Source organism: Anomalospiza imberbis, chromosome 17 (assembly GCF_031753505.1).
Source record: "Anomalospiza imberbis isolate Cuckoo-Finch-1a 21T00152 chromosome 17, ASM3175350v1, whole genome shotgun sequence".
Taxonomy (NCBI): domain Eukaryota; kingdom Metazoa; phylum Chordata; class Aves; order Passeriformes; family Viduidae; genus Anomalospiza; species Anomalospiza imberbis.
This window is the reverse complement of record NC_089697.1, coordinates 15,375,959-15,400,122: the sequence shown is the minus strand read 5'-3', so window position 1 is coordinate 15,400,122 and position 24,164 is coordinate 15,375,959. Positions and strand designations below refer to the sequence as shown.

The 24,164-nt window shown below is 42.4% G+C and overlaps 1 protein-coding gene across 4 annotated transcripts in view; it reads right to left on the bottom strand.

Moving 5' to 3' along the window:
- Positions 1–2,658: 2,658 nt before the first annotated feature.
- The window catches only part of RALGAPB (Ral GTPase activating protein non-catalytic subunit beta), a 59,564-nt gene continuing 38,058 nt past the window's right edge, over positions 2,659–24,164 (bottom strand). For 3 of the 4 annotated variants that reach the window (XM_068208162.1, XM_068208163.1, XM_068208164.1), the window contains 13 exons: positions 22,499–22,650; positions 20,726–20,913; positions 18,466–18,572; positions 16,708–16,860; positions 15,879–16,088; positions 14,764–14,922; positions 12,687–12,852; positions 9,879–10,001; positions 9,015–9,151; positions 8,115–8,223; positions 5,578–5,656; positions 5,019–5,167; positions 3,120–3,408 (listed from right to left, as the gene is read on the bottom strand). In XM_068208162.1, the coding sequence (XP_068064263.1) occupies positions 3,215–3,408; positions 5,019–5,167; positions 5,578–5,656; positions 8,115–8,223; positions 9,015–9,151; positions 9,879–10,001; positions 12,687–12,852; positions 14,764–14,922; positions 15,879–16,088; positions 16,708–16,860; positions 18,466–18,572; positions 20,726–20,913; positions 22,499–22,650 (1,926 nt within the window). In that variant the 3' untranslated portion in view covers positions 3,120–3,214. Of the gene's footprint in view, positions 3,409–5,018; positions 5,168–5,577; positions 5,657–8,114; positions 8,224–9,014; positions 9,152–9,878; positions 10,002–12,686; positions 12,853–14,763; positions 14,923–15,878; positions 16,089–16,707; positions 16,861–18,465; positions 18,573–20,725; positions 20,914–22,498; positions 22,651–24,164 lie in introns of all 4 variants that reach the window. The other variant, XM_068208165.1, reaches the window with a different exon arrangement.

Here is a 24,164-nt window from a genome sequence, read left to right as displayed (position 1 = left end):
TGCTGTAAGGTTCTAATGCTTTCCTACAAGTACCTTCAAAAGAATGGCTTGTCGTTAAAAGTCTCTATTAAGGTACTAAAGTGTAATTTCAACACTGTGTTTAACAATGTGACAGTGGTCACTTCCTGCTCTGTTTAAACAGAATTATGAACCCAAACGGAAAGGTTTGATGAAAAGCGTCCCCGGGTTAATTACTGGGGAACACGTGCAGGTCGGGGGGCTGGGGGGTGGTGTCAGCGCTCATCCCCTCTAATGGACAGCGATGCTGACCCAAGCCACTCAAGCATCAAGTCAGGAATTTTATGCAGCAGTTTGTGATATATTAAAAAAAAAAAAAAAAATCTGGATTCTTGGATGACTCTTGCAAGTCACCACAGAAATAAACCTCATTTGCTCTGACCCTTCAGGGGAAAAGCTCTCAAGACAGTACCCTGGACTAGCTAAAGCCATTAGAATTTGGTCAGACTTTGAGAGGAGATGGATATTAATTCCCAGACTGGTGGGGTGCATTTGCTTATGAAGCCTGAGACCTCCACACATCCTGGGGAAGGAGGGGCAGTCCCTGCAGGCACCCTACACTGGCACAGTCTGCCCAGGGTGCCCACTGCTGTGACCAGCACCCAAACCATGAGAGATGGCAGCACAGTTCTGCATCACAACATTTTTATACTGAACTGTGACTTTCCTGAAGGCTCAACTTTCCAGAGAGCCAATCCCACCAGCTACAGCCAGGTCACACCACCTGTAACCTGCTCACCAGCTGGTTCTACAACTCAACTGGTCCATGATATATGATACATCCACCCCTGGCATTGGGAGTGGCCACAATGTGCCCAAGTTCTCTTCCTTCCAGACTCCTGCCAAGTCATACAGCACTCACAACTGTTACTGCTCCCATGGGTGTCTTTAGGTGAACATGGAAATAAACCCAAGACAACCCTTCAGCCAAGAACAGGTCTTTTTAAAGAAAGTCAATCTTCAGGCAGTCTACTAGGCCAGAAACCACTCAGGCTTTGCCCCAAGGCCCATCTGCTTTCGTGACTGTTCCCAACGGCCTGGCAGCAGCACCCGGCAGCTGTGCTGCACCTGCCAGGACTGTGTAACACTCAGCCACGGTAGGTGGGGCTGCTTTTACACTGTCAGTATGCAGACACAGGGGTTGCTCAGGATGTGTACTGGCTACACAGGCATTGCTCATGCCTTTTAAACCAGTGGGCTCAAGTGTGTTTGGCCATTAATTAGATCCAACAGATACATACAGAGTGTGGGTAAATTTTGCTCCTGGCCAGAGTTTGGCAGAGGAATGAGGCTTGTCCAAGTTCCCTGCACAGCTTGGCCAATGCACCCAAACGCTGCCCTGGAGCTCCTTGTGCCACGTGCCACCTGGGCAGCACACAGGTATGGGCCAGCCAGCACACATCCTGCTACAGGGCTTTTCTTTGGGTGGTTTCATTTTTTCACTTTTTATTCATCTGGATCAAATTCCAGAGCTCCTGAATTGAGAAGTCAGTGCACTTGTTCCCTGCCACAAGCACACATCACCTTGGCTGACCACCTCAAAGTCCTTTCTCATGTATTTTTAGGGGCCTCTGTTTCCATGAACTCTTTGTGAAAAACCACATGGAAAGCCAGGAGCGAGATCTGTCCTTGGCAGATAAGCTGTAATGAAACAATTAAAACTGCTTCAGGTCAGAACTGTTGCAAAAAGTAGGTCTGAAATATCAAAATTCAATGCCTGACAAGTATTGCTGCAATGCATAGCACAGCTTATTAAAACCACTTTGAAAATAATGTGAAGAGCTCCCCAAATTCCTGCTCACTCATCCTCTTCCATTACCCAGTGCTGGAAGCATCAGGATGCTGCTGCGGTCACGCTGCACCTCCCCAGGAGTGTCAGCCACAATTCCCTGCTGCAACACCAGCTGGGATGTTCTGGGAGCCAGAGGTGCTCCCAGGGCTGCCCACACCCACCACGCCTCTGAGATCCCAACTGGAGCTGTAAACATCTTTTCCCAGTACATCCTTTGAGTCCTGAACACATCAAAGCCACAGGCTGAAAATGAAAACTCCTGACCTAGATGGAAGCGTTGCTGCCGAACGTGAGAACATATAGAAGATTCAAAACAATGTGAATTACAACTCCAAAGGGGCTTTCATGGCACTGGAATTATTGGGGAAAAGAATTAGTGAATTTTCTTTTTGAGTTGTTTAGTCTGTTTAACAGGAGCTTCTGAAAAGTGTGTAGAAGCTGCAAAAACTGCTCATGCTATAAATAACAGGGAGGAGGCAGCCCCAAAATCTCAGATTTCAATCCAGTGGAAGGCAAGTGGTGTTTATGCATTTTATGGAAATGATGAGGAGGTGATACAGACACTTCAAAATAAATTAAGTAGTTGCATTAAAAAAAGAACTAAAAAATAAAAATCAAGCTACTGAAATTAAATGTGACATTTTGCAACAGACCTGAAAGTCATAACCTCGCTTTTATAGAATCAAAAGCTCTTAGCCAATAATAACTCTATTCAGAAAGTCATTAACATCAGGTGATGGTGGTTGTCTCGTATGCAGATGGACTCACTTGGAGCCCTGGAGGGAGTGGCCACACAGAGCATCTGGGCTTTGGATTTCAGGGCCTGCTTCTTCCAAGCAATCTTCCTCCTCTGGCTTCTGGTACACAGGTGGGCTACACTCAATGAAGGATCTTCTACTGAGCACTGAAGGGGGACTCAAAATGTCTTTGAAGTTCTTACAGGGAAAGTTAATGCTCTGGAACAGACTCCTCCTCCAAGGAAAGATCCTGCTCTCGTGCCCTTGGACAGGTGGGTGCAGCAAGGCGTCTAATGGCAGGTTTGCTTGTATTCTTATTTTCATCCTCATATGCAGAGATGGCTTTACTTTGATTGTTTTCCCCTCAGAGCAAGACACCTACAGTTCCTAATTAGCCTGGAAAGGATGACTGGGTGAAGAGATTATTTTGCTAGCATCCAGGAAGACTGGAATTCAGTAATCTTCTGAGGGTAGGTGAATCAATTCAATATCCCAACTGCAATGTTTCAGATTCATTTCTCATTCCTCCCACATGGTATCTGCTGACTTGTGCTAGAACACGATTTCCTGAATTCCAGAGGGCTGAGAAAATTTGTTGTTGTTATTTAACGGTTTTCATTAGTGTAGCCACCAACCTCTGATCTAATTGTCCTGGAAGGATAATGACCTAGGGGTTGCAGTTCTTGAGCCCAACCTCCTGGAAAAGTGAGGTATAAAACTCTGGCTCCAGCTGCCTGTTCCGGTATTTATTGACAATATCTGCTATTTTCTGTTTTCGGCGGACGTGGGGGGGGTTGTATGAGTCACTTTCCAGCCTCTTTCTCCGACAAATATTTATTACTGTCTGTCTCACTAGAAAACCTGAAAAAGAAACAACGTTTGAATCAAGTTTAAATTCAATCCTGCACCCCTCTTCTGGCTTCCCAAGCAAAGACAATTTTGGGTTCTGTCCCTCTCAACCCAGGGAAGACGCTCAGCATCACCAAGTCAAGAACTTTTCTCCATGAACAGTTGATAACAGACAGCCATGGTCCCCAGGCTTGTAAAGGCCTTCATTGTAAAGAAGGAAGGGACTCCCTCAGTGGTACCCTAAACTGAGGAGTATCCTCTGCGTTGCCAGAGCCAAGCAGCTGCCTGGAAGAAGCACCCTCGGGACAAGAGGGCAAACCCAGGGCAGCCAACACAAGAGTCACAGTACCGTGCCCCAGCTACGCCACACATCTGGACCTTAGATGGACCCTGAGTCATGACAGGTAATTCCAGGGGAGCCCTGAGAATGAAAAAAGTACCTGTCAGTACCTTTTTCCAGTAGGAATTGCAGAGCCTTCCCCTTGGAAAGGAGATGAGGAAAGACCTGATGGGTTGTGGCTGCAAACAAGTTTCTCTTCCCCTCACTGCCTTGCCACTTTTGTCACCCCTCTGTAGCTTACACTGCTGGATGCAGATGGAGGACAAGGTGGGGAATCAAAGCAGTAGAACTCAAAAGCTGGCAGCTAACTTTATCTTATTTTGTTCTGAAAGGAAATTTCTATGCTTCTAAGGACGCACGTATCCCTTACCCCCTTTGCTGTTTCACAAGCTCCTTTTTAAAGACAGAAACATGTAGAGGACCTCACTGCACACAAACTACACCTGCTGAACTTAGAGATGAGAAAAATTTCATTATATTAACAGTCCTGATGCAGCAGAAAAACAAGCCCAACTCTAGGAAAACATACCTGATAGTTTTTCAGTAAAAGCCACTGTCATCAGCTGAACTCAGAAATGATATTTAAGGGCCCAGGTCTGGCTTCAATTTGCCAATCACTGAATTAGGCATACAAGCCCCAGAATCTGAAAGTCACCTCCAACAGCAGCTTTATGGTTATGTACAGGTATCCTAATGTGCATTACTTCATTTTACTCCATCCTGTGTACTGCTCTCGCTGGGTGGGACTTCCAGTTACTGAAGCTAAATAGCACCAATACCAGGACAAGTTCCATGAATTTATCCAGGAACAGAGGAAAAGGCAGTGGGCACACATGGAACCTGTTAACACATGCCTGCACGGGATTTTTATTGAACACCTAAGAAAATCCTCAATTGCTGTGGGTTTAATCCCTGTCTGGCTTCTAAACCAGAAGAAACACGCAGCATGCCAGCAAAGTAACAAATTCCAAAGCACCCTCTGGTGCACCTTGGTTCTCTGTGCTAAATACCAGGGTCACATTTTGGATCTCTCCTATTTAAACAGGCCCTGTTCCTAGTTCCAATGCTCTCTCCTGCTATTCTGGCAGCCAAGGGCTGCCCACCTGCTCCCTCTGCTGTTACTGCTACCACTGCTGCTGCAAAAAGCATGGCTTTCATTTGTTCAGCAACACCTAACACTTTTTCCAAAGAAAGATTCCAGACCATGTACTTCACAGCTATATTATTATTATTACTAAAAAAAACCAAAAAGCATGAGCATTCCTAAACCCCTTTAGCTTACCAAGAGCTCTTCTACTGACTATCATTCCATCCACCAGTGGGATAACCATGTTGAATTTCCCAGTTGCTCCTTGTAGTTTTATCCTGAATAAGCCAGTGTTTAAAGGATGGATGAAGATCACAGGAACTTCCTTCTCAGGAATGGTAGATCTTAAGGGAAAAACACAACTGTTGAATCAGTTTTAAAGCACTGTTTCAATTAATGACCCCTTTAAAGTGTTAAAAGAAAGTTTTAAAATGCCTCATGGCTAAGGCAGCAGGATCCTGGGGCATGTTCTGAACCCTCAGAAGGGCTCTGTCACTTGTGCCATGCATATGATCTCTGTCCCCACAGGACTGGAGAGCTCTGCAGCCAGAGTACAGTGTGTATGCAGCATTAACCACCTCACAAGGGAGCCAATTAGGAGGGAGGCTCATCACAGACTCAGATAAAACTGCACATTTTCTGTTCTTTAATTTATATTTTATCTGCAGTGATATGAAGAGCTCTTTCACTTTTTCAACCAAAACCCAGCCCACTGAGAAACCAATAAAAATAATGAAAATAAGAGTGGCCTTACCTCAGGGAAGTGCTACTATTGGCTGTGGTTTCCACACCAGTGCTAGTCTCAGATACCAGATCAGGGAGGGGAAAGTTTTCTGTAAGAACAGGATGCACCAAATGAAGTTTATCTAATACAGTTTTGGATTTTTTTTTTTTTTTGTGTACAAGGCAAGATTATTTATCATCAGTCAAAACCATACAGTCCTCAAGCATTTATACCACTAGTGTTCTTGCACAGCTAGCATCTTTGACTTCCAGTTTCAGCATTCGTGCAGGGTACACACATCTCAGCCATCTGCACTCAACAGATGAGGTCCCAAACCTCAAATTCTCTCAACCCAAAGGTCAAAATCTCTAGAGGAACCATGAAAGCAGGAAGGAGATGAACTGCTTCAACCACAAAAAGATCCTTCAAATTATTGTTTACTGCATCTTCCTCCATCCACAAGCGATCAGCCTCTCGAATACTGTGAGGAGCATTGAACAATGCCAACCACTCACACTTATGGTTCCCTGGAGCCCTGATCCCACAAACATGATATCCTTCCTCAAATCCAAGCTCTGTGGATCTCTACCATAACCTACAACTCTGCTGCCATGCAATTGGTAACAAAGACTGGATAATGAACATGAATGAGGAAAAGGTAAGAACTTGAGTCCCTTAAGGGGATTTGGCACTTCCCAACACCTTGTTCAGGGGTTAAGAGATGTTGAGAGTTACTCACAGAAGTACAGTTCAGGCAGCAGGACAGTGCCTCCAGCAGGAGTCTAAGGCCCAAACCCAGACGTGGCCATCAAAGCTGGGATGCTAAGGGCACACAACAGCTGGAGCAAGCAGAGGGAGATCATGGTGAGCCATGGACACACTCTGAGATGGAGCAAGAAGGAGGGCAGGCAGCTGGCACCAGGGTGATAACCTTGACTACAAAGTGACAGCTTTTCAGTGTCCAGACTCAAAGATGTACCAGAAGCATGAGGCGAAAGCCAAGAACATATGGGGCATATGGCAGAGCCTCTGGGCTAGGAGTCACTTCCAAGAGCTGCCCTCCCCTCCATCCAACTGCCAGGCTTACTGAGGCGCTCACAAAATCATTTCTTCAGCTTCAAGCCCAGAACTCTGGGAGATTCCTATGGCTGCTGAAAGAAACAGTCAAGCAGAAGCATGCCTGTGTAGCACAGCTGCTGCCCCTGCAGTGACGGGGGTCTAGCTGCCACCCAAGAAGGAAATAGGTCAGGGACATCAGCTTGGAACACACTCTGGGCCAATGTCCAGACAAGGAAATAATGATGCAGAACTTGCTGTCTGCCTCCTCATCTCAGTAAGGCTCTGAGGGACATTGTGTGGACAAGGTGGTCTTCCTGAGAATTTATATCTACACTTAACAGGAAGCTTCCTATTGATTGCTGCTCCCATTCCTGTGGTTGCTTTACTCTGGAAGGATCTAAGGCCTTAATTAAGGTCCACCCTTACTGCCAGACTGGGAACCAGGATTAGAAATCAAAGACAGAATAAAGCAGCAGTTCCTGGCCAGTCTTGCAGACACTGCTGGGCTAGGCCAGTGCACAGAGACTCTCACATAGCACTGAGGCCAGGCCATGGCTTGGATCCAGCACACAAGAAGCTTCTGGGGACAAAGAATTCCTCAGTGCTGCTCACCATGGCCATGCCATGGCTGTAACAGGATAAGCAAAGCTGGGTTTCTCCCAGAGCAGCAGTACCCTGAGGCAGAGGAAACACCAAACTACGAAACAAAGTTGCATGAGGAGCAGGAGCTTGCCTGAGCAACACAGCAGAAAGGTAGCATGGAGCAGGCACCCTGAGTGCAGAACAAACGAGCTCCCCCTGAAGAGAGAGAATATGGAGTTCCAAAGGTGCCATCACACCAAGGAGGATGATGACCCCTCCAGCACAGAAGCAGCAGGTGTCAGAAGCCATTTTTTAAAGGAAGAAAACCAGATCCACTCCTAGGGACAACAGCTGAGGAGAACTCAAAAGCAGGGGAACACACCTGCCTTGGGTGCTGAGCTTAAGAAGGTTCATTACAGCATTTCACAGGTACTGCCAGCACTGCAGGAAACTTCAGACCTCCATATGCCACCAATTCATGTACACTCTGATGGATCACAACGCAAATACTGAAGAACTGATTCAGAATCTTAGTGTTGCTTTAGACAACAATTAATTAGGACTTATTTTAATTGTGAGGGTGGTGAGGCCCCGGCACAGGTTGCCCATAGAAGCTGTGGCTGCCCCATCCCTGGAAGGGTTCGGGCTGGATGGGGCTTGGAGCAACCTGGTTTAGTGAAAGGTGTCCCTGCACATGGAAGGGGGTTGGGACTAGATGAGCTTTAAGGTTCCCTCCAATTCAAACCAGTCTGTGATTCTATGATCTAGCATTTTATTTAATTAAAAAAAACAAAAAACAACAACAAAAAAAAAACACCAAAAAAACCCACCAAAAAAACCAAAAACCACAAAAAATACCCATCAGGGTTTCTCCTCTGGTTCCTGCCCTGTTGTTACTTTAGTGAACAGCTAGAAGTTGTACATACCTATATCATCATAACGTTCCACCCAAACCACATACACTTTGGTTTCAGGTCCCATTGGTGGAATGGTTCGGCCCTGAGGCATCCTCTTGGATCTAGAAGTAGGACTGAGCTGTTTTGAACAAAAGGGAAGAGCAGCATTTGCAAACATCATGAATCCAATAATGCAGCCAACAAGTATTTCCCAGCTGCTCCTCAGTCATTCATATCTCAGCCAGGTACAACTCCTGCCAGCTATTGAGCGGGGCCAGCTGTGCTAGAACTACTCACTGCAAACTGGGTCGCCAACCTACTAGTTTTCAATATAAACTAATATATATATATATATATATATATATAAAATCAACCTTGAATCAGTTAGAAGTTTCTTAATGTTCTTGAAGACCTTAAATGAGTAACTAACATACATCTGGAGGTGAATTCTAAACAAGTAATCAGCAGTAATAAGTCTTTTGCTTACAGATACAACAGTTCATGGTTTTCTGCTTTGTTAGTGTACAAAAGCAACTTCTGGTACTTCTGACACAACTGACACTGTTTGTAACTGGGTAGGTAGAAATGTTCATGTCTATCCATCCTCAATTTCCAAGCATGGATTTGAGGCTGAATTACTCTGTAAATATTGCATACACTTTCTCCTGCACACATTTCAAGATTTCAGGATGCACACTATTACCACTCAGCATGTCTAAGTGTTATATTTAAGTAATGTAAGCTTGCTATCTCCTACTGTAGAGGCAAATTCTGGCAGGACCAAAGCAGATGTCAAAGCTAATGGCAAGGAGCAAGTAGCTCTACACACCAGGAAACCAAATCATAGACTATCAAAAGTCCTGAGCATTGCCAGCACACTTCTTGAAAGGAAAAAAAAGAAAAAAAAAGCACCATTTTTCAATGTCTTACCCGCTGGGAGGGATTAAGATTGTCGGTATGATTGGGGAAGAGTTCAAGTGTCAGAGGCTGCTGCTTCAATATTCCTGGCAGCAGATCCATGTTGGAGTCACTTTCTTGGTCAGAGACACTGCTTTCCAGGGAATCAGCTGTAAGACAGAAGAAAAAAAGGTGGGTTTTATCTATTCTTCCACCAAAAAAATTAAGCTGCCATCATCTATAACATTTTGATACTAAAAAATATAAGGCTGTTGAAACTAGACATGCATAAATGTATGGTCAAGTCAATATAGTCCTCATAAGCAGGAAGATAAGCTAGGAGATAACTGCCAGTTATTCCAGAAACAGACTGCCAATAAAGCAATCCCTATGGACTTACACACATCCCAGCAACTTCCTATAGAATAGAGTCTCCTCCATATGGCTACACCATATTTTATTCCAGGCAACTTTTAGCATGCCAAAGATGCCATGAAAGCTGCTGCTTTTCTACTTAGCATTGGTAGAAACACTCCTGTATGTGCTGCAGGAGCACATCACCGACAGGAAAGGAAAAAAAATATAGGCATCACCAGTTAATGGTGAATCACATGTCCAGCCTAAAGCACCCTGGCAACAACTAAACTGCTGTGCATGCCTGGACATCTACTGAGGTTCAGAGAAAGGTACAGAACAGATGCCACATCTGAAAGGAGTTTAAGGATTAGAATGCGTTAATTTAAACTTCCACACCTTTCTGACAAGGATCTTGCTAAACACACTACTTAGTTAATTTGTTTATGTTTTGCTTGTGAAAGAGCTTTCAAACAACCAAAAAAAAAAAAGTTGTTTTCATTGTTTTCATTTTTGTATAGAGCATGTCCAGACAGATCTTACTCAGGGATTCCACTGGTGATGGGACAACAAAGGCGATTTCTGTCAGGGCATCTGCATAATACAGCACCTTCTTCTGCCCATTGAAGATACTTGCCCCAACATCTTCTGAGATAATTAGATCATCTGAAATGGACAGAAAAGGAAAGTTTAGCCAGAAGGAAGCTCTACTTCTTTACACTCTGCATCAGAAATGACCTTCAAATACAAGGTGCAATCAATGAGAAGAAATCACGCAAATCTCATTTTAAAATGAAATGAGTCAAATCTCATGGCTAACAACCTTTCTCAGATATATATTTTTATTATCTTGAAGGAAAAGCCATTTTGGGTTGGGAGTGGCTTCATTTTGAACACATTTCCAATGTACTGGATTCTTTATTTCCTAGTACTCTAGTAAGCACATCTGCCACAAGAATACATCTACTATCTATCTCTGAGTATTCTGTCTAGCAACATCATGCAGTTAGTCATTCCATTTCCAAAGGATTCTAACATTTATCACTTCAGTCTGATACTATTCTAGAATTCCAAGCCAGTTTCTACAGGCTGTCTTCAGTCTTTTCTCTGTCAAGCAGAGTTAGAAAAAGATCCATCACCAATCAATGCAAGAAAGGTCCTCATTCTCAGCACCCACTGATTCCCTCACCACAACTGGCCAATACAGGCCATCAGAACAAACTTCCCTCCTCCCTTTTCCTTGCCCTAGCAAGGACTTTAAAATGAATTATTTCTCTGATTCAGTTTACAGAAGAGTTCCTGGGATAGCTGCCTCAGCAAAGCCACTGGAGCAGTGAAATTCAGCATACTGACAGAGAAGTGGCCAGAGACATGTTGAAGACTCCAAGCCATTCTTCAGCATCAGGAAAAGATTCCTATATCTCCAGTGCACAGGTGCCCAAGGAGCAGCAGCACAACTCAAACCCATTCTCTTTAGGAATTTCTTTGATTTTGGGGGTGCTACAGGGAAACATTCCCATGAAATTATTTTAGCCACAACTCACCAGAAGCTATTTTAGACTTACAGAATCATTGAGGTTGGAGATCACTGAGTCCAACTGTTAGCTCAGCACTGCCAAACTCACCCCTAACCCATGTCCCCAAGTCCCACATCTGCACAGCTTTAAATCCTTCCAGGGATGGTGACTCCATCACTATCCTGGGCAGCCTGTGCTAGTGCCTGACCACCCCTTCCATTAAGAAATTGTCCCTAATAGCCAACTTAAACCTGCACTGAGGCTATTTACTCTCATCATTCATTACCTGGGATACTGACCCTGACCTGGCTACAATGCTTTTCAGGGAGTTGTAGAGAGTGAAAAGGTCTCTCCTGAGCTTCCTTTTCTCCAGGCTGAGCCCTCCCAGCTCCCTCAGCTGCTCCTCATCAGACCTGTGCTCCAGCTCATTCACCAGCAGAACCAGATTAGAAGCAACCTGCCCTTCCTCCTTCCATTTCTGAATGCCTTTTCTATTTCCTTCTTCCCTAAGCTGGTTGAATTAATTCAGTTATTTAGTGGTCTGTGTTTTCATTCAAATGGCTGAAAAAATTTGAGCTGAAAAGTCCACATCAAACCACATCCCTTGCTAATTCAGGACCTGACTTCTGCAGTTGTTCTGACACAGCCACTGCAAGGGGACGTCAGAGGGCTCTGCCTCTGAGAAAGCACAGCATGACCCTGTCCTTAAAGCAAAATTAAATCCAGACCTGGCCATTCTGTAATCCATCCTGACTTGCTCAGACAAAGCAATGCCTCTGTACTCTAACCTCTCCCAAACACTTCCAGCCTTCTGTGGTTTGTACTTTTATTCCATAACCTAAGGGAGAAGCCTCCAGCTGGCTGCAGATACAGGTGAAGGGCACTCCTAAGACACAGTGAATAGACAGCAGAGCAAGTGCTGCTTAAGCACCTGCAGCTGTAATGGTGTCACACCTGATGTCAACATCAGGTCAAGGATGATGAACAAGCTGCACCAGCCTTACCACTGCCTTTGGGTGGGCCACCACAGGCTGTGGCTCTGGAGATCACCCAGAACAGGTCTGGGCTTTGGAGCAGTGACACTGAAACCAGCCCAGACCCATTCCTCTGGGAATTCATAGTGAATTCCTGATCAAGTTGTCCAAGGGAGAAGCTAACCCAATCCCCAGTTTCCCATCCTGGGATATTAGCTCACATTCCTGAGGATCATTTTGGGTGACAGAATGGGGAGAGGGTGGTGTATGACAAGCTCAGGGTAAGAGTTGCTCTAGTGGCAAAAAGCAGAGTCAATGAAGCAAGACAGAATCATGGGGGGGTTCCAAGACCTCCAGGACCTACCTATAAACAGCAGCTTGAGTCAATATTTCATTTTAATCTACTTAGAGAACACTAAAAAAAAAAAAAATCACACAGTATTTCAAGCCTATTTGCCAATACACAGAACAATCGGCAACAGATTTCACCTGAATACTGTTTTGGAATAATATATTAAAGACTCTACAAATTTTAAAAAATATAGCCCAGAGGTATTTTTTTTGCTGAGGCTACTTCCTCCTAACAATATACAGACATTAGTTTTGCTCACTCTGACTTGAAGCTTCATTTAATATTTACACATTTCTTTTTAGCAAACATCATTTATAAAAAACCCCAACCAAACAAAAACCCCAAAAACAAAAAATAACAACAACAAAAAAAAAACCAAACCAAAAACAAACAAACAAAACCAATGAAAAAAAGTGCATCAGTGTTCAGATAGGTACACAGGAGCAAGAAAATTGTCTTCTAAAGGAGCCTAAACAAATTACTACAGAAGATATTTACTGTGTCTTACCTTGTTCAGGTCCCTCTTCATCACTGCAGCTGTTGATTGACCAGCTTGTTGAGACGTGACCAGTCCACCCAGGGTGCTTCCCAACATCAACAGACCAGCCAAGAGACAGCAAGAACTCCAGGAAGTGGGGCTGAACAATTCTGGAAGACTCCATGTTCTTCAGGATCTGAAAACACCAGCAGCACCATGTTGGTACAGAAGCAGGAAACCAGTCTCTCCCTCCCCAGCTTTTTAATTAAATTTTTGTCACCAACATGGTTTTGCCCAACTATAGCTACAGAACAAGCCTGAAACCCCAGACTTTCTACATGGACATTACTCCCTGCCCCTCAGCATCCCCCTACCCTGCTTTGCTGTGTCCCAGTCAATCAACTTGACTTTCTGCCAGCATTTTCAAAACCTGTAAACCAATGAACTAAATGGCTGGAAACAGCAGTGGAGACTCAAGCACCCATCAGAAAAAACACTGAGTACTCAGTGCAGAACCTGCATTTGCACCAAAGGTAACACACAGGTTTTCTAGACACTTTTCACTATTACACCAAGTTAAAATTTGAGGAGAAATGTATTTTCCTCACTACTCACCTGTACATGACATAGAGTGATTTAAAGGGCAGGTGTCACAGCACATTCAAGTATGAAACAGATTTTCCAAAACAATTTTCAGTAGCATTAAGTGTGCACTTAAATCAAACATCACACTGTACTGTTCACGTTAAACTTTAATTCTACTTCTGACAGAGATCCGGGATGTTTCCACATGTTGTGGCAATTTTTATCTCATTATGACCAAGTGAGAGTTGAGCCCCAACAGTACACAAGGACATGTGTGATTTGGGTACCAGAACCATTGGGGTTGGTGGAACAAACAATCCATTCATCCTTTCTGGGCCATGCAGGAATTTGTTTTGTGGCAGAGGCATCAATCATTTTGGCTTGTGCAGGGGCAGAACATTGGGACACAGGCCTCAACAAAGCAGAAATTGCAGGGATGGGTGCTGGAAAGAAAGCTTCCAGGCTGGAGGCTTTGTGTAACCACATAGTCCTGACACTCCATCCTAATGCCTCATACAGTGTTCAGCAGTGACTAGACACACTGCACTGAAATATCATTATTAATCCTCGTTACTGAGCACATTGAAACCATAGCTGTGCTTCAGAAAAAGTCAGGGTAATTGTGGGCTGGAAGACATAAGAGCACATAAACATTCTGCTAGTTCAGCAAGTGCACATCTCAGGTCAAAGGCAGACCTAGCATATTTTGTTTCATACCTGACTTTGCAGATGACAAAATTCTGCACTGGCTACTCTAAATGACAATTTGAACACTCACAGCTGATCCTAGTTTAAAGAATTGTGTCCCGCACTGAAGTAGAAGGTGCTGCAGTGTTCTGCCAACTGTGCATTCACAGTGACACAAGGAGTTGGCACAATGATTTATTATGGAAGCCACGCTTCTACTCTTTACTACGAAAGTTATGAATGGAATGAGAAGGTACCAGAGAAACATCTTTTCCTAATGAGCCCATTAACCCTCTTAGCATGTTTCTAGGTCACAAAAAGTCACAACTTAGATTTGCACAAATTAACCTGATTAACCTAATCGCCTTTGAATCTAAATATTATAGCATAAAGACTTACAATGCAATAATACTTCCTTACTTGCAGAAAGTTTTTCATTCCTTTAACATGTGTTTAGCATTAGAATGAAACCAAACTACCTTGACATTGCTCATTGCTTGAACAAACTGCAACCTTCCCTGCAAGCTGAGCCAACAAAGCTGAAATGCCTTTCTGATCTGAATCTTTGAACTCTACAAATAAGGACAGAACAGATAATAAAAATACTATTAATATTATATGTCTTATCTATATTTAATAATATATTAAATTTGTTACAATAGTCCTAAGCGTGAGCGACGTATTTCAACCTACAGATGAAGAGAGTATGCAGTGACTTGTAGCTCGCACTAGGTCTGACACTCCACTCTACTCACCAGCACTGATGCTTTACTCACTTGGAAATTACTAGAAACAAGACAATATAGACTAGTTGGCATGCTACACTTTCACTTACCTCCTGGCTAGTTTTCTGGCCTGCCTTCATGTAGAAAATGAAAACAGTATCAAAAGGACGACAAGGTAACAAATCCAAATAGCCAATGTCATCAAAAAACCCAGGAAGAGCAGAGTCAAGTGCAATCAGGTGAGGAGGTAGACGACTGTTAGTAGGTTCCTGCCCAATAGACAGAATTCAACAGCTTAAAAACCCATCTTTCTTAATTGAAAGGTCTTTATGGCTTTAATGGCAATCCATTAAAATATAAAAAGAGTTTCCCTTCTCTAAGAGCAAAATTATATAGGGATTTCTGATGCGATATAATCTTGTCATTGTAAATGAGTAACAGCAAGCATAACAGGTTTACAATTTGTTGCATTCCACTCTCATTAAACAAAAGTGGTACTTTGCCAGTGAGAGACACAGTATTTTGCTCAAGAAGAGCACACAATGAAAACAGCAGATGCTTTCAGAATATCACAGCTATGCACACAGTTGTATGTGCAGTTTCAGATTAACTTAAATATCCGTGATACGTAATACACTGAGCACTTTCAGACATCATTTTTGCAAACGCTCTATAACCTACTTTTCCTGACAGCTTTCTGGAAAGAAAAGCAACAAATACAAGGGAGAATCCATAGGTAAGAGGCAGAATTTCAAATTAAGAATATGGATCATCTCTAAAAATAATTATTTTATTTTAAAAAATAAACCTCCACATCTGTTATGTACCAAGCGTTTATGTACGACTAAACCACCTCAGCACAACCACCTCTGCAGCAAAACTTCTGTGGGAGTTATATTGCAGAGTCTTCAAGTACCACCCCAAAACCTAACTCAAGTTGTGGAATGATTTTAAGTGTGAACATTTGAGTGCGATGGCTTATGCACCTACTAAAAACAAAGATACAGTCACCTATTCAGAGCATTTTCAACTTGAGGCCCAGCCTTTCACAAACTTGCTCTGAATTCTGGAATACTGGAATCACTTGATTTGATCAGACTATAGCTGAACAGTAGTTGGAAGTACATAGATGATCTTCCACTAACAAAACTTTTTTTTCCCTTTTGTCAAGCCAGACCACATGGGAACTGGAAGAACCGCACAACCCCAAGAGGTATCAGATCACCTTCAATGCCTCTAATGAGAGGAACCCGAAGTGAGAGAGGAACAGACGTGCTGTCTGGAACTCCTGTGCTGGTGGCGGGGGCTTACACTCCGTGATGGGATCAGGAAAGCTCTTCTTCCGCCACTCCTCTTCACTTCTCTGATCTATGGAAGTCTCAAAGACAATCTGCTGAGCCATGCCATTCCTCAGCTTCTCATGGCGCTCTTCGAGCTGGAAAACATTGTGTGAACTGCTGATGTCACCAAAATCACAAAGATCCACTAAGAAAACAGTTCCATCACTTAGCAAAGCTCTACAGCAGCAGCTGCAGTCCACCATCAGAATAGTTACTAAAACACTTTCAAAAAGATCTTTCAACACTGCAAAGTGAGCACCCAAACACCCTGTTGGCGTAGGAGAGCTCTGTGAATATCCAGTAGCAGCTATGGCTTCTCCTATTCAAGAGGACAGAAACGAAAACAAATTAGATCCTGTGAAACTTTAAAATATTTGAGACGTGCATTCTGTTCTTCCCCCAGAAAGGTCTCAAAAAAGACCCTTCCATTTCCACACAAGAAGCAAGAAAGCGCAAGTCATTGCTTCCTACAGTACCAGGATATTAGGATCAGTAATAAAACATGTTGAGCAGTGTCTCCCAAATAACACAACGAAAGCATTGGCATCTTCCTGGACAAGTGCATAGATTTAACTAATTTGCAGAGGTTATTATTCCATTAATATGAAATTGGACAAGCCAAAGAGTGAAACTATTTACAGTAAGACATAAGTGCACAACTCATGAACAGACAAAAACCCCAAGAAAAAAATCAAGTCAGAGAGAATTACTTACTTCCTGATTCACGATTTCATGTAAATCAGGAATGCTCAAGTCCGCTTTCACAAATGGAATCTTGTCCACTTCTTCAGGAAAAGGGCGTTGTTTCACAGTGTGTTTCAACCCAACATCGTTTTTAGGAGCTGGTCGAGGTTCTGGTACAAATGTCTGACAAAAAAAGGTTGTTTTTACATTCAAGGCATTGCATCACTAGACAATAATATAACAGATGAAAAACATTTTCCCTCCCCACCAAAACTACTATTAGTGAGCAGCACATTATTAAAAAACATTAAATACTTTAAACTAATAGACTTGCATTGAAAACGTGACTGTAGATTTTAAAAAGACTCAAGTGTCCATTTTGAAATCTATGAACCCTGCTAAGCATCTAGCCTGTAAACAATTGCAAACCCAAAAAAAAAAAAAGGGAAGCTTACATAGCAACATCTTATTTTCAGCCCATTCTAACTGTATTTAGAGAAAGCTGGCAAGTATTTGAGATGCTCCATTTCAACCCTCCTGACTGTGATGATCACAACAAGCCAAGGCCTCAAAGACAGCAACAATGCTGTGGATCTGGAGATGCACTGCCACAATAGCCAAAGGACTTGCATGATGCCATGCAAGGACATCATGATCCATGATGCAATTTTGACATTGCTACTACGTCATGTTCTATACTGACATGTAATTCCAATCTTCAAGTTAGCAAAGAAAGCAACAAATGATCTAGGTGCAGGTTTAGAGGTGCATCAGCTCCAAGCAAGCAAGACCTTTATATGGCATCTTCAGTGTTGTTTTCTAAGTTTACTACTGATTACAGTTCAAAAGGGCAAAACCATTAACAATTATCTTATAGAACGCCTTCAAGTTGGAAAAGTTCCCTTAAAACTGGTGAGGTCAGCAGTCAGATCATGGCTTGCCCTTTAGTGTAGGAGGTAGCACACCCGGACTGAGATTAGTTAGCCACGGGTCTCAGCTCCAGAGATAGCAGAGCTCCAAACACATCCTGGATGGTCTTCCCAAAGGCTGCTTGAGAGACCACATTCATCTAAATGTGAACATGCCAGCTATGACTGACAAGCCATCATTTCAGCTACATTAGTGCCTTTCTTTTACTGAGGGTCATGAGAAGATGATTTTAAATGAAGACTTCTCTCATTTAAAGATTTGGAGAAGTTCACAGACAGAAATTTTCATGACAAGAGTACATGCTCCATTAGATAACTGCAGTAAGAAATTTTACTGTAAAATAAGACTGAGGTATTTCTCCTCCACCATTCCTCTCCACAGCTGTTCCAGAGTTCATCTAGATAATTTTTTTCACAGCAGGTTTACAGCCATCTTTGCAACATCAGGCTTTGTAGCCTGAAGACCTGATCTCTATGCAGCACCACATTCCACACCTCCAGACTTCACTCTCTCTGCTGCAAGGGCTTTGTATGACACCTGAAAACTAGCCCTGATTACACACCAAATACACCGTACCTTATTCCATCACTTCAGAAGATGATTTCAGAAAAAAAGAGAACTCTCCCTCCCTTAAGCAAGTCTGCAAGTCGAGAAAGCAACAGCACTTTCACAGCCTGTAGTTAATATTAATCACAAGTGGTAAAGAGTCACCAGAGATGTGGCACATTACCTACAGCTAAAGGCCCCGTGGCTCAGCCTTAATGTAAAATCACCAGCTCTGGGGGGCTGTCTCACATTAGTGGAATTTCTGCTGAACATCTCTAAGTTAAAGATTTCTTTACGGGCTTTGATAGAGACCTTTTGATTTGCTTTAGCTCCTCTTGGTAAAAGACAGAGTTGCTGGGCCCATGCAAATCTTCCAGATGTCCCACGGATCAAAACCGTGACAGAGGGGAAAGAGTCATCTGCAAAGCACATGGGTAAAGAGAATAAGACATCATCATATACTGCAAACAGTTCACTGTGTAATCATTCAACAAGAAGAAAATGCAGTCATGACAGCAGAGGTTTTTCTTTCATGGTTAACTCCTCCCTGACCCTGAAGAAAACTCCTGGTGAGAATCAAGCAAATCTCTCTGCAGCAGCTAGTGCTAGTCTACTATGTCAGTTCAACACTTGCCAGCTCAGTTTCATCATTAAAAGCAACTTTCGTCGATCACAATTTCTCCAAATATCTACAAGGAAGACTGTCCAGTCACTGCCTGTTTAGGTGAGACAATGACCATATGGAGACACCATTTCCATGATGCTTCCATGACCTTCTGCAAAAGTTCCTCACAAATAGCAGCAGTAGGAACAGTAGAAGGACAAAAGATAATAGTCAAACAAAGACTCAGAAGATTCTGACTCCACATCATGGAAAATTTTTCCCCACAAGGAAAAGGGAGACAGAGAAGCTGTCCTCTGAGGTTTGCAAGACCAATTTGGACAACACCAGGTTGTATTATCATGGTCCAAATCCAGGGCTGGCCTTGTCTACAGTAGGAAGTCAGACTACAGAGTTCTGAGGTGCCTTTCTACTGGCACAATGATGGTTTTAACATTGCAGGTATTTCAGCCTTCCTTCAAGATTTAAAAGGCCGCCCATATTAGTCACCTTAGATGAGATCATCATACTTCATCATAAGCTTTCCTTCTTAAAGATATTTTCATTTATCTTTTGTGCACATAAACCACACATTGGCACCATCAGGTAACTAGAACTCTACTCCTTCCCCAGAACTCTGTTCCTTCCCCAGTATTCCCTGGGGACTTCAGGGTGCAGCACAGCCTATGCACACCTGGTACATAAGCACACACACACAAAGAGAACCCAAAGCAGCTCCTCAGTCACTCACTTCTGTGATCTGCCTTAGAACTGGCCTGATGTACTTGTGCATTAATGCAATTAATCTTGTAATTCCAAGGGGATTTGTAAGCAAGTTATACACAGCAAGAAAAGATAATCTAACTTTTGATTCCAACAGTTTTGCAGGATTCCACAGTAACATATTTAGCAGAGGCAGAGTGAGGATGAGAATTGTTTAGGCCATTCTAGTACACTCTAATCCACTACAGTCAGGAACACACTTGCTCCAACACAGACTGGGGGTGGATATGTGGCAATGACTCCCAGCCCTGTCACTTCCTCCAAGATCTATTCAGTGATTCTCAACATGGTCAAAGCACTCTGGACCACAACTCAACTTCTCAGCACTAGTTCATGCAGTTCTGTGCAGTATCTGCTTTCAGTATTAGTTTTTAGGCTCCAACCTATCTACAGATGAGGAAAATCTACTGGGGACAGTACGTCAGCTCTAACATAAGTTAGTCTTTAACTGAGGTAACATGTTAAAGAATTTTCATCTGTTCTATTAGGTAACACCATGACATATGAAGACTTACAAGGGATCAGTTATTCTGTTCAAAGCATCATTTAATACCAGATTTTTGTAATAGAAGGTCCTGATGGTCAAAGTCTATGAGGCTGAAATGAGTTAGACTCAGCTGTGAAAGGCAACACCCTGTGACAAATCTCCTTTACAGGAGGTGTCATCGACAGAACAGGATCACACATGGGAAAGTTGTAACAGTTCCTAAGCAACTAAAACCACCTAAGCTGAAAGCACCCATAGAAATATAAAGTAACAGGAGGCCTAAAGCAAGCAGCAGTAATGGTGCAAGCATAAAGGAGACGTACTAACCATATGTTAAGATCTTATCTCTATCAAGTTTCCTATACTCTTTAGATTTTTATTCTTGTACAAACAAGGATGTTTCAAAACGTAATGCTATTGCTTTTGTCCATCACCCATTATTTCAGTGGTAGTCAGCAGCAAGTATAGGATCTAACTGGTTGAAAGACGACTTGGACAACTGCATGAACAATTTGGGTAGGCTTGTGCACATTTGTTTATCACTGGCATTAAAGTTATTCCCACCCAGAGCAACACTCTGCTCTGTGTGCCCACTCACAGACCCCTGAAACGTGAGAAAGACACTTGAAGTACCTTTTTTTTGCAGCTCTGTACAGAAAGTTTTAGTCTGAGAAAGAAGGAAATGGGAAATCTGAACTTACTCTGTTCATTCCCTAGAGGCTGCTCCAACATGGCCAGGATGACACTGTTATCCAAAACAAAGTAACGGAAGCTGTGCTTGTTTATGGTAGGGAGACGGGAATATTTAATTAACGTGGTTTCATTCACCAAGCTGCAAGGAGAAGCAGGACCACTGGGAGAAGGAAATGCTCCAAGTAACTGCATAATGCTGCAAGTGATAAAAAAGTTGAGAGTTATGTCAGATTAAGTGAACTATTCCACTCAAGCACAAACTTTCACTCGCATTCTTCATCTGTATCTTGACCTAGCAGTTACATTATCAGGGCACATCTCTTTTAAGATAAACCTGCACCTTCAGAAAAACATGCATGAAAACCTACAAAGAAGGATATTCTGCCTATAGAATGAACTTCTTTACAACATGGGTTATAAAGATATTAAGACATTCTTTAAAGCATGAAAATCTGTACCCTTCCATAGCTTTATGTTTATTTTTAAAACAATTTCTCCAACCATCCATACTTTAGCCCTTTCATATCAACAAGCAGGACAGACATGGCAGTGCACTAGTTAAAACTGCCTTTGCTTTCTTCAAGTATAGATTACAGTAATTTACAACCCTTTAAGGGGTTGGCACCCCTTAGGTGCCAGGATCACACAAGCACAACTATCACAGATGGTAATCTTCCCTGGAAGAAAGCCTCCAGGTGGGGTCCAACAGCTTCAGGAGGTCCCTAGAACCATCGTTTTAAACCATTTGATGTTGTACAGGGTCTCCCTAACACTATTAGAAATTGAAAATTTCTATGGCAGGAACCAGTAAAGAGAGTTGTCCAGTGTCGGACTGAAATTCACATGACCTAAGTCAGGAGTTCACCCTTGACACCAACACCCAGAGCAAAAGTAAGTCTATTGACTTTTCCACTCTACTGTGAAAACAGTGTCATCTCTCTAAATTAAAATAAACACTGTCAGGCAACAATATGGATTTGTCCACAAGTTCCAATAGGTAGTTGCTTTTTCTAGGAAATTACACAGTTGTTTTTACTAACAGTAATATTTGTAACAGTTGGATTCTAAAGGAGAGCAAAAAAGAGACCAGCTATTGCCTTTTGCAAAACATTTATCCTCCCCATCCTCGGTCTGTCCTGTCTGCCACTATGCTGCTCAGCCCATAACACAGTGCTTTTCAACTTCACTGGAGCAAATCCCAATTTTCCTCTCTGTGCTTCCCTTCCCCAACCCACACATTATCTGTAACTGCATTTCCAGCAGAACCTCTCAAATATATTAATCAAGCCCAATGCTGTGGGCAGGAAGCCATCCAATCCTGCTTCAGTATACATGTGCTGCATGTGCCATTCCCTGCTGTCACACAGTGTCTACCAGTTTCCCAGCCCGAGAGAGTGGGGACAGCATATGTCATCAGGCTGAGGAGAAGAGGAAATGGGAAGACAGGATCACTGGGGTAAGTGAAAGAGAGAGGGAACTGCTGTCTGCAGAGAGGCCTGGCTGGGAACAGAACACCACGGCTGGAGGAGGGTCTGGGTTTTGCTGTAGAAGGAAGAGAGGAGGCAGGAGGGGAAAACAGTGATCAGAGGGATCTGTTTTCTGTTAACACCTGCAAGGGGAGGGGGAGAGCACAGCCCTGCCCAAAGGGCAAAGATAGGGAACTTCTGCCTAACTTCTTAAACACTCTTGTTACATCGGGGACCACCAGCTGCAAACTCCCTATTAAGCACTCTCAGACAAGGCAATATTGAACATTAGAGGTGCTCTGACAAATTACATACCATGTCAGTGTAGCTTCAGCAGCATCCTTCACTCGCATGGATGCAGGGTTTGGTTCCTTATCTCCTTTGTACTTGACCTCCTGTTCACTGTTTTTGGATTTACTCCCTGAAATGCCCAGCTCCACAATCTCCAGTACCTCTTTTAAACAATCCTAAAACACAAAAACCACCTTGAGGCAGAAGAACTTGGATAAACATATCCAAAACCTCAGGGAAACAGTGATATATCATTAAGTAAAAAAACCCCACTGCTTGTAATATGACCTCTTTATTTAAAGGCAGAAGATTACTCCTACACTGTTAAAATAGGATCATGTTTGCTATAGAACTGGTATGTTTATAGATGTGTACTTATATTATCTATTTATATTCTAATGGTAAAAAGTTCTCTGAATGGATAAATACACACAATGTATTTCACAGCATGTATACCAAATTGCCAAGAGGACTATTATGAATGCAACAGAAAAATGTAAACATACTTTAAGAGATAATTAATGTATTTCTAGGATGCTCTGTAGAAGTTTTAAGTTCTAAGCACATTAAGAATTAACTAATCTGGAAAGCTGCAAGAAATCCTTTTCCAAATTTTTCAATTGCCAACATCATTAGTTAAATACATTCCTATTTCATTAGTAAAATACATCACGGTATCCAATTCACCAAGAGAAAAACAAGAACATTCTAAAAGTACACTGTAAAAGCTTCAACAAATCTATTACAGGAGAGGCCAACACTCAGTAGAACTACAGATATGACACACCAGTGCTGCACAGAACAAAATCACCCACTGAAAATATTCAGATTGCTACCACAAAGGTTCGGATCTCATGGCTTGAGCTACAGAATAATAAAGAAAGACTTCTGAATAAATAAGTGATTAAAACTGAACAAGACTGGTCAGGCTGTACCACCAGAAACCAGACAGGGCTCTGTGTCTTGACCTTTGTCCTTCCTTATATTCATTGTTGATATAGAGTAAAAGGTGAAGAGAAAAATCAAAAACCTATCACAGTCACCTACTGCCATACCAGCACTCCAAAGCACATGCAGAAAGCATCTTTAAATGAAGTTCTGCTTGTTATCCATCTTCTTTTTAAAATATATATATTTTTTATAAATGTTACAGAATAAACAAAAAATAAAGATGTGTAATGCTCTATCTAAAAAGATATTACATAATACATATATATCTATTATCTATAAAAACACAGAAAGATCACTAAGTTGGATCTGAAAGAGACTAACAATGAAAACGTGCATTCAAATTTTTTTTAAACAGCAGGACAGAAGGCAATTGAAAATATGTCTCATTTCCTGCTCTTCTCAAGCTTCCCAACTAAATTCCACCTTATATTGAGCTATGCTTTGCTCAGTTTCTAGAAAATTGGTGAAACAAACTCCAATTATCAAAATATTAGCATCAAAGGAATTCTGTTAAGCCTAGAAAATGCTTTAGTCAGGTAAGAGGTGAGAAATGAGGAGAGTCATGGCTACCTGCAGCAGGTAGCTATAGGATACCCCATTCATTTCAGTATTTCTCTTTTGGTTTTCTCCAGGTTTCTTTTCTTCTCTATTTTTCCAGTTTCACAAAGTAAGAAGACAGACTGAGACATTCAATCTTTTTAACTATAAAGGTAATTTTAAAGCCAAAAACCATACTGGC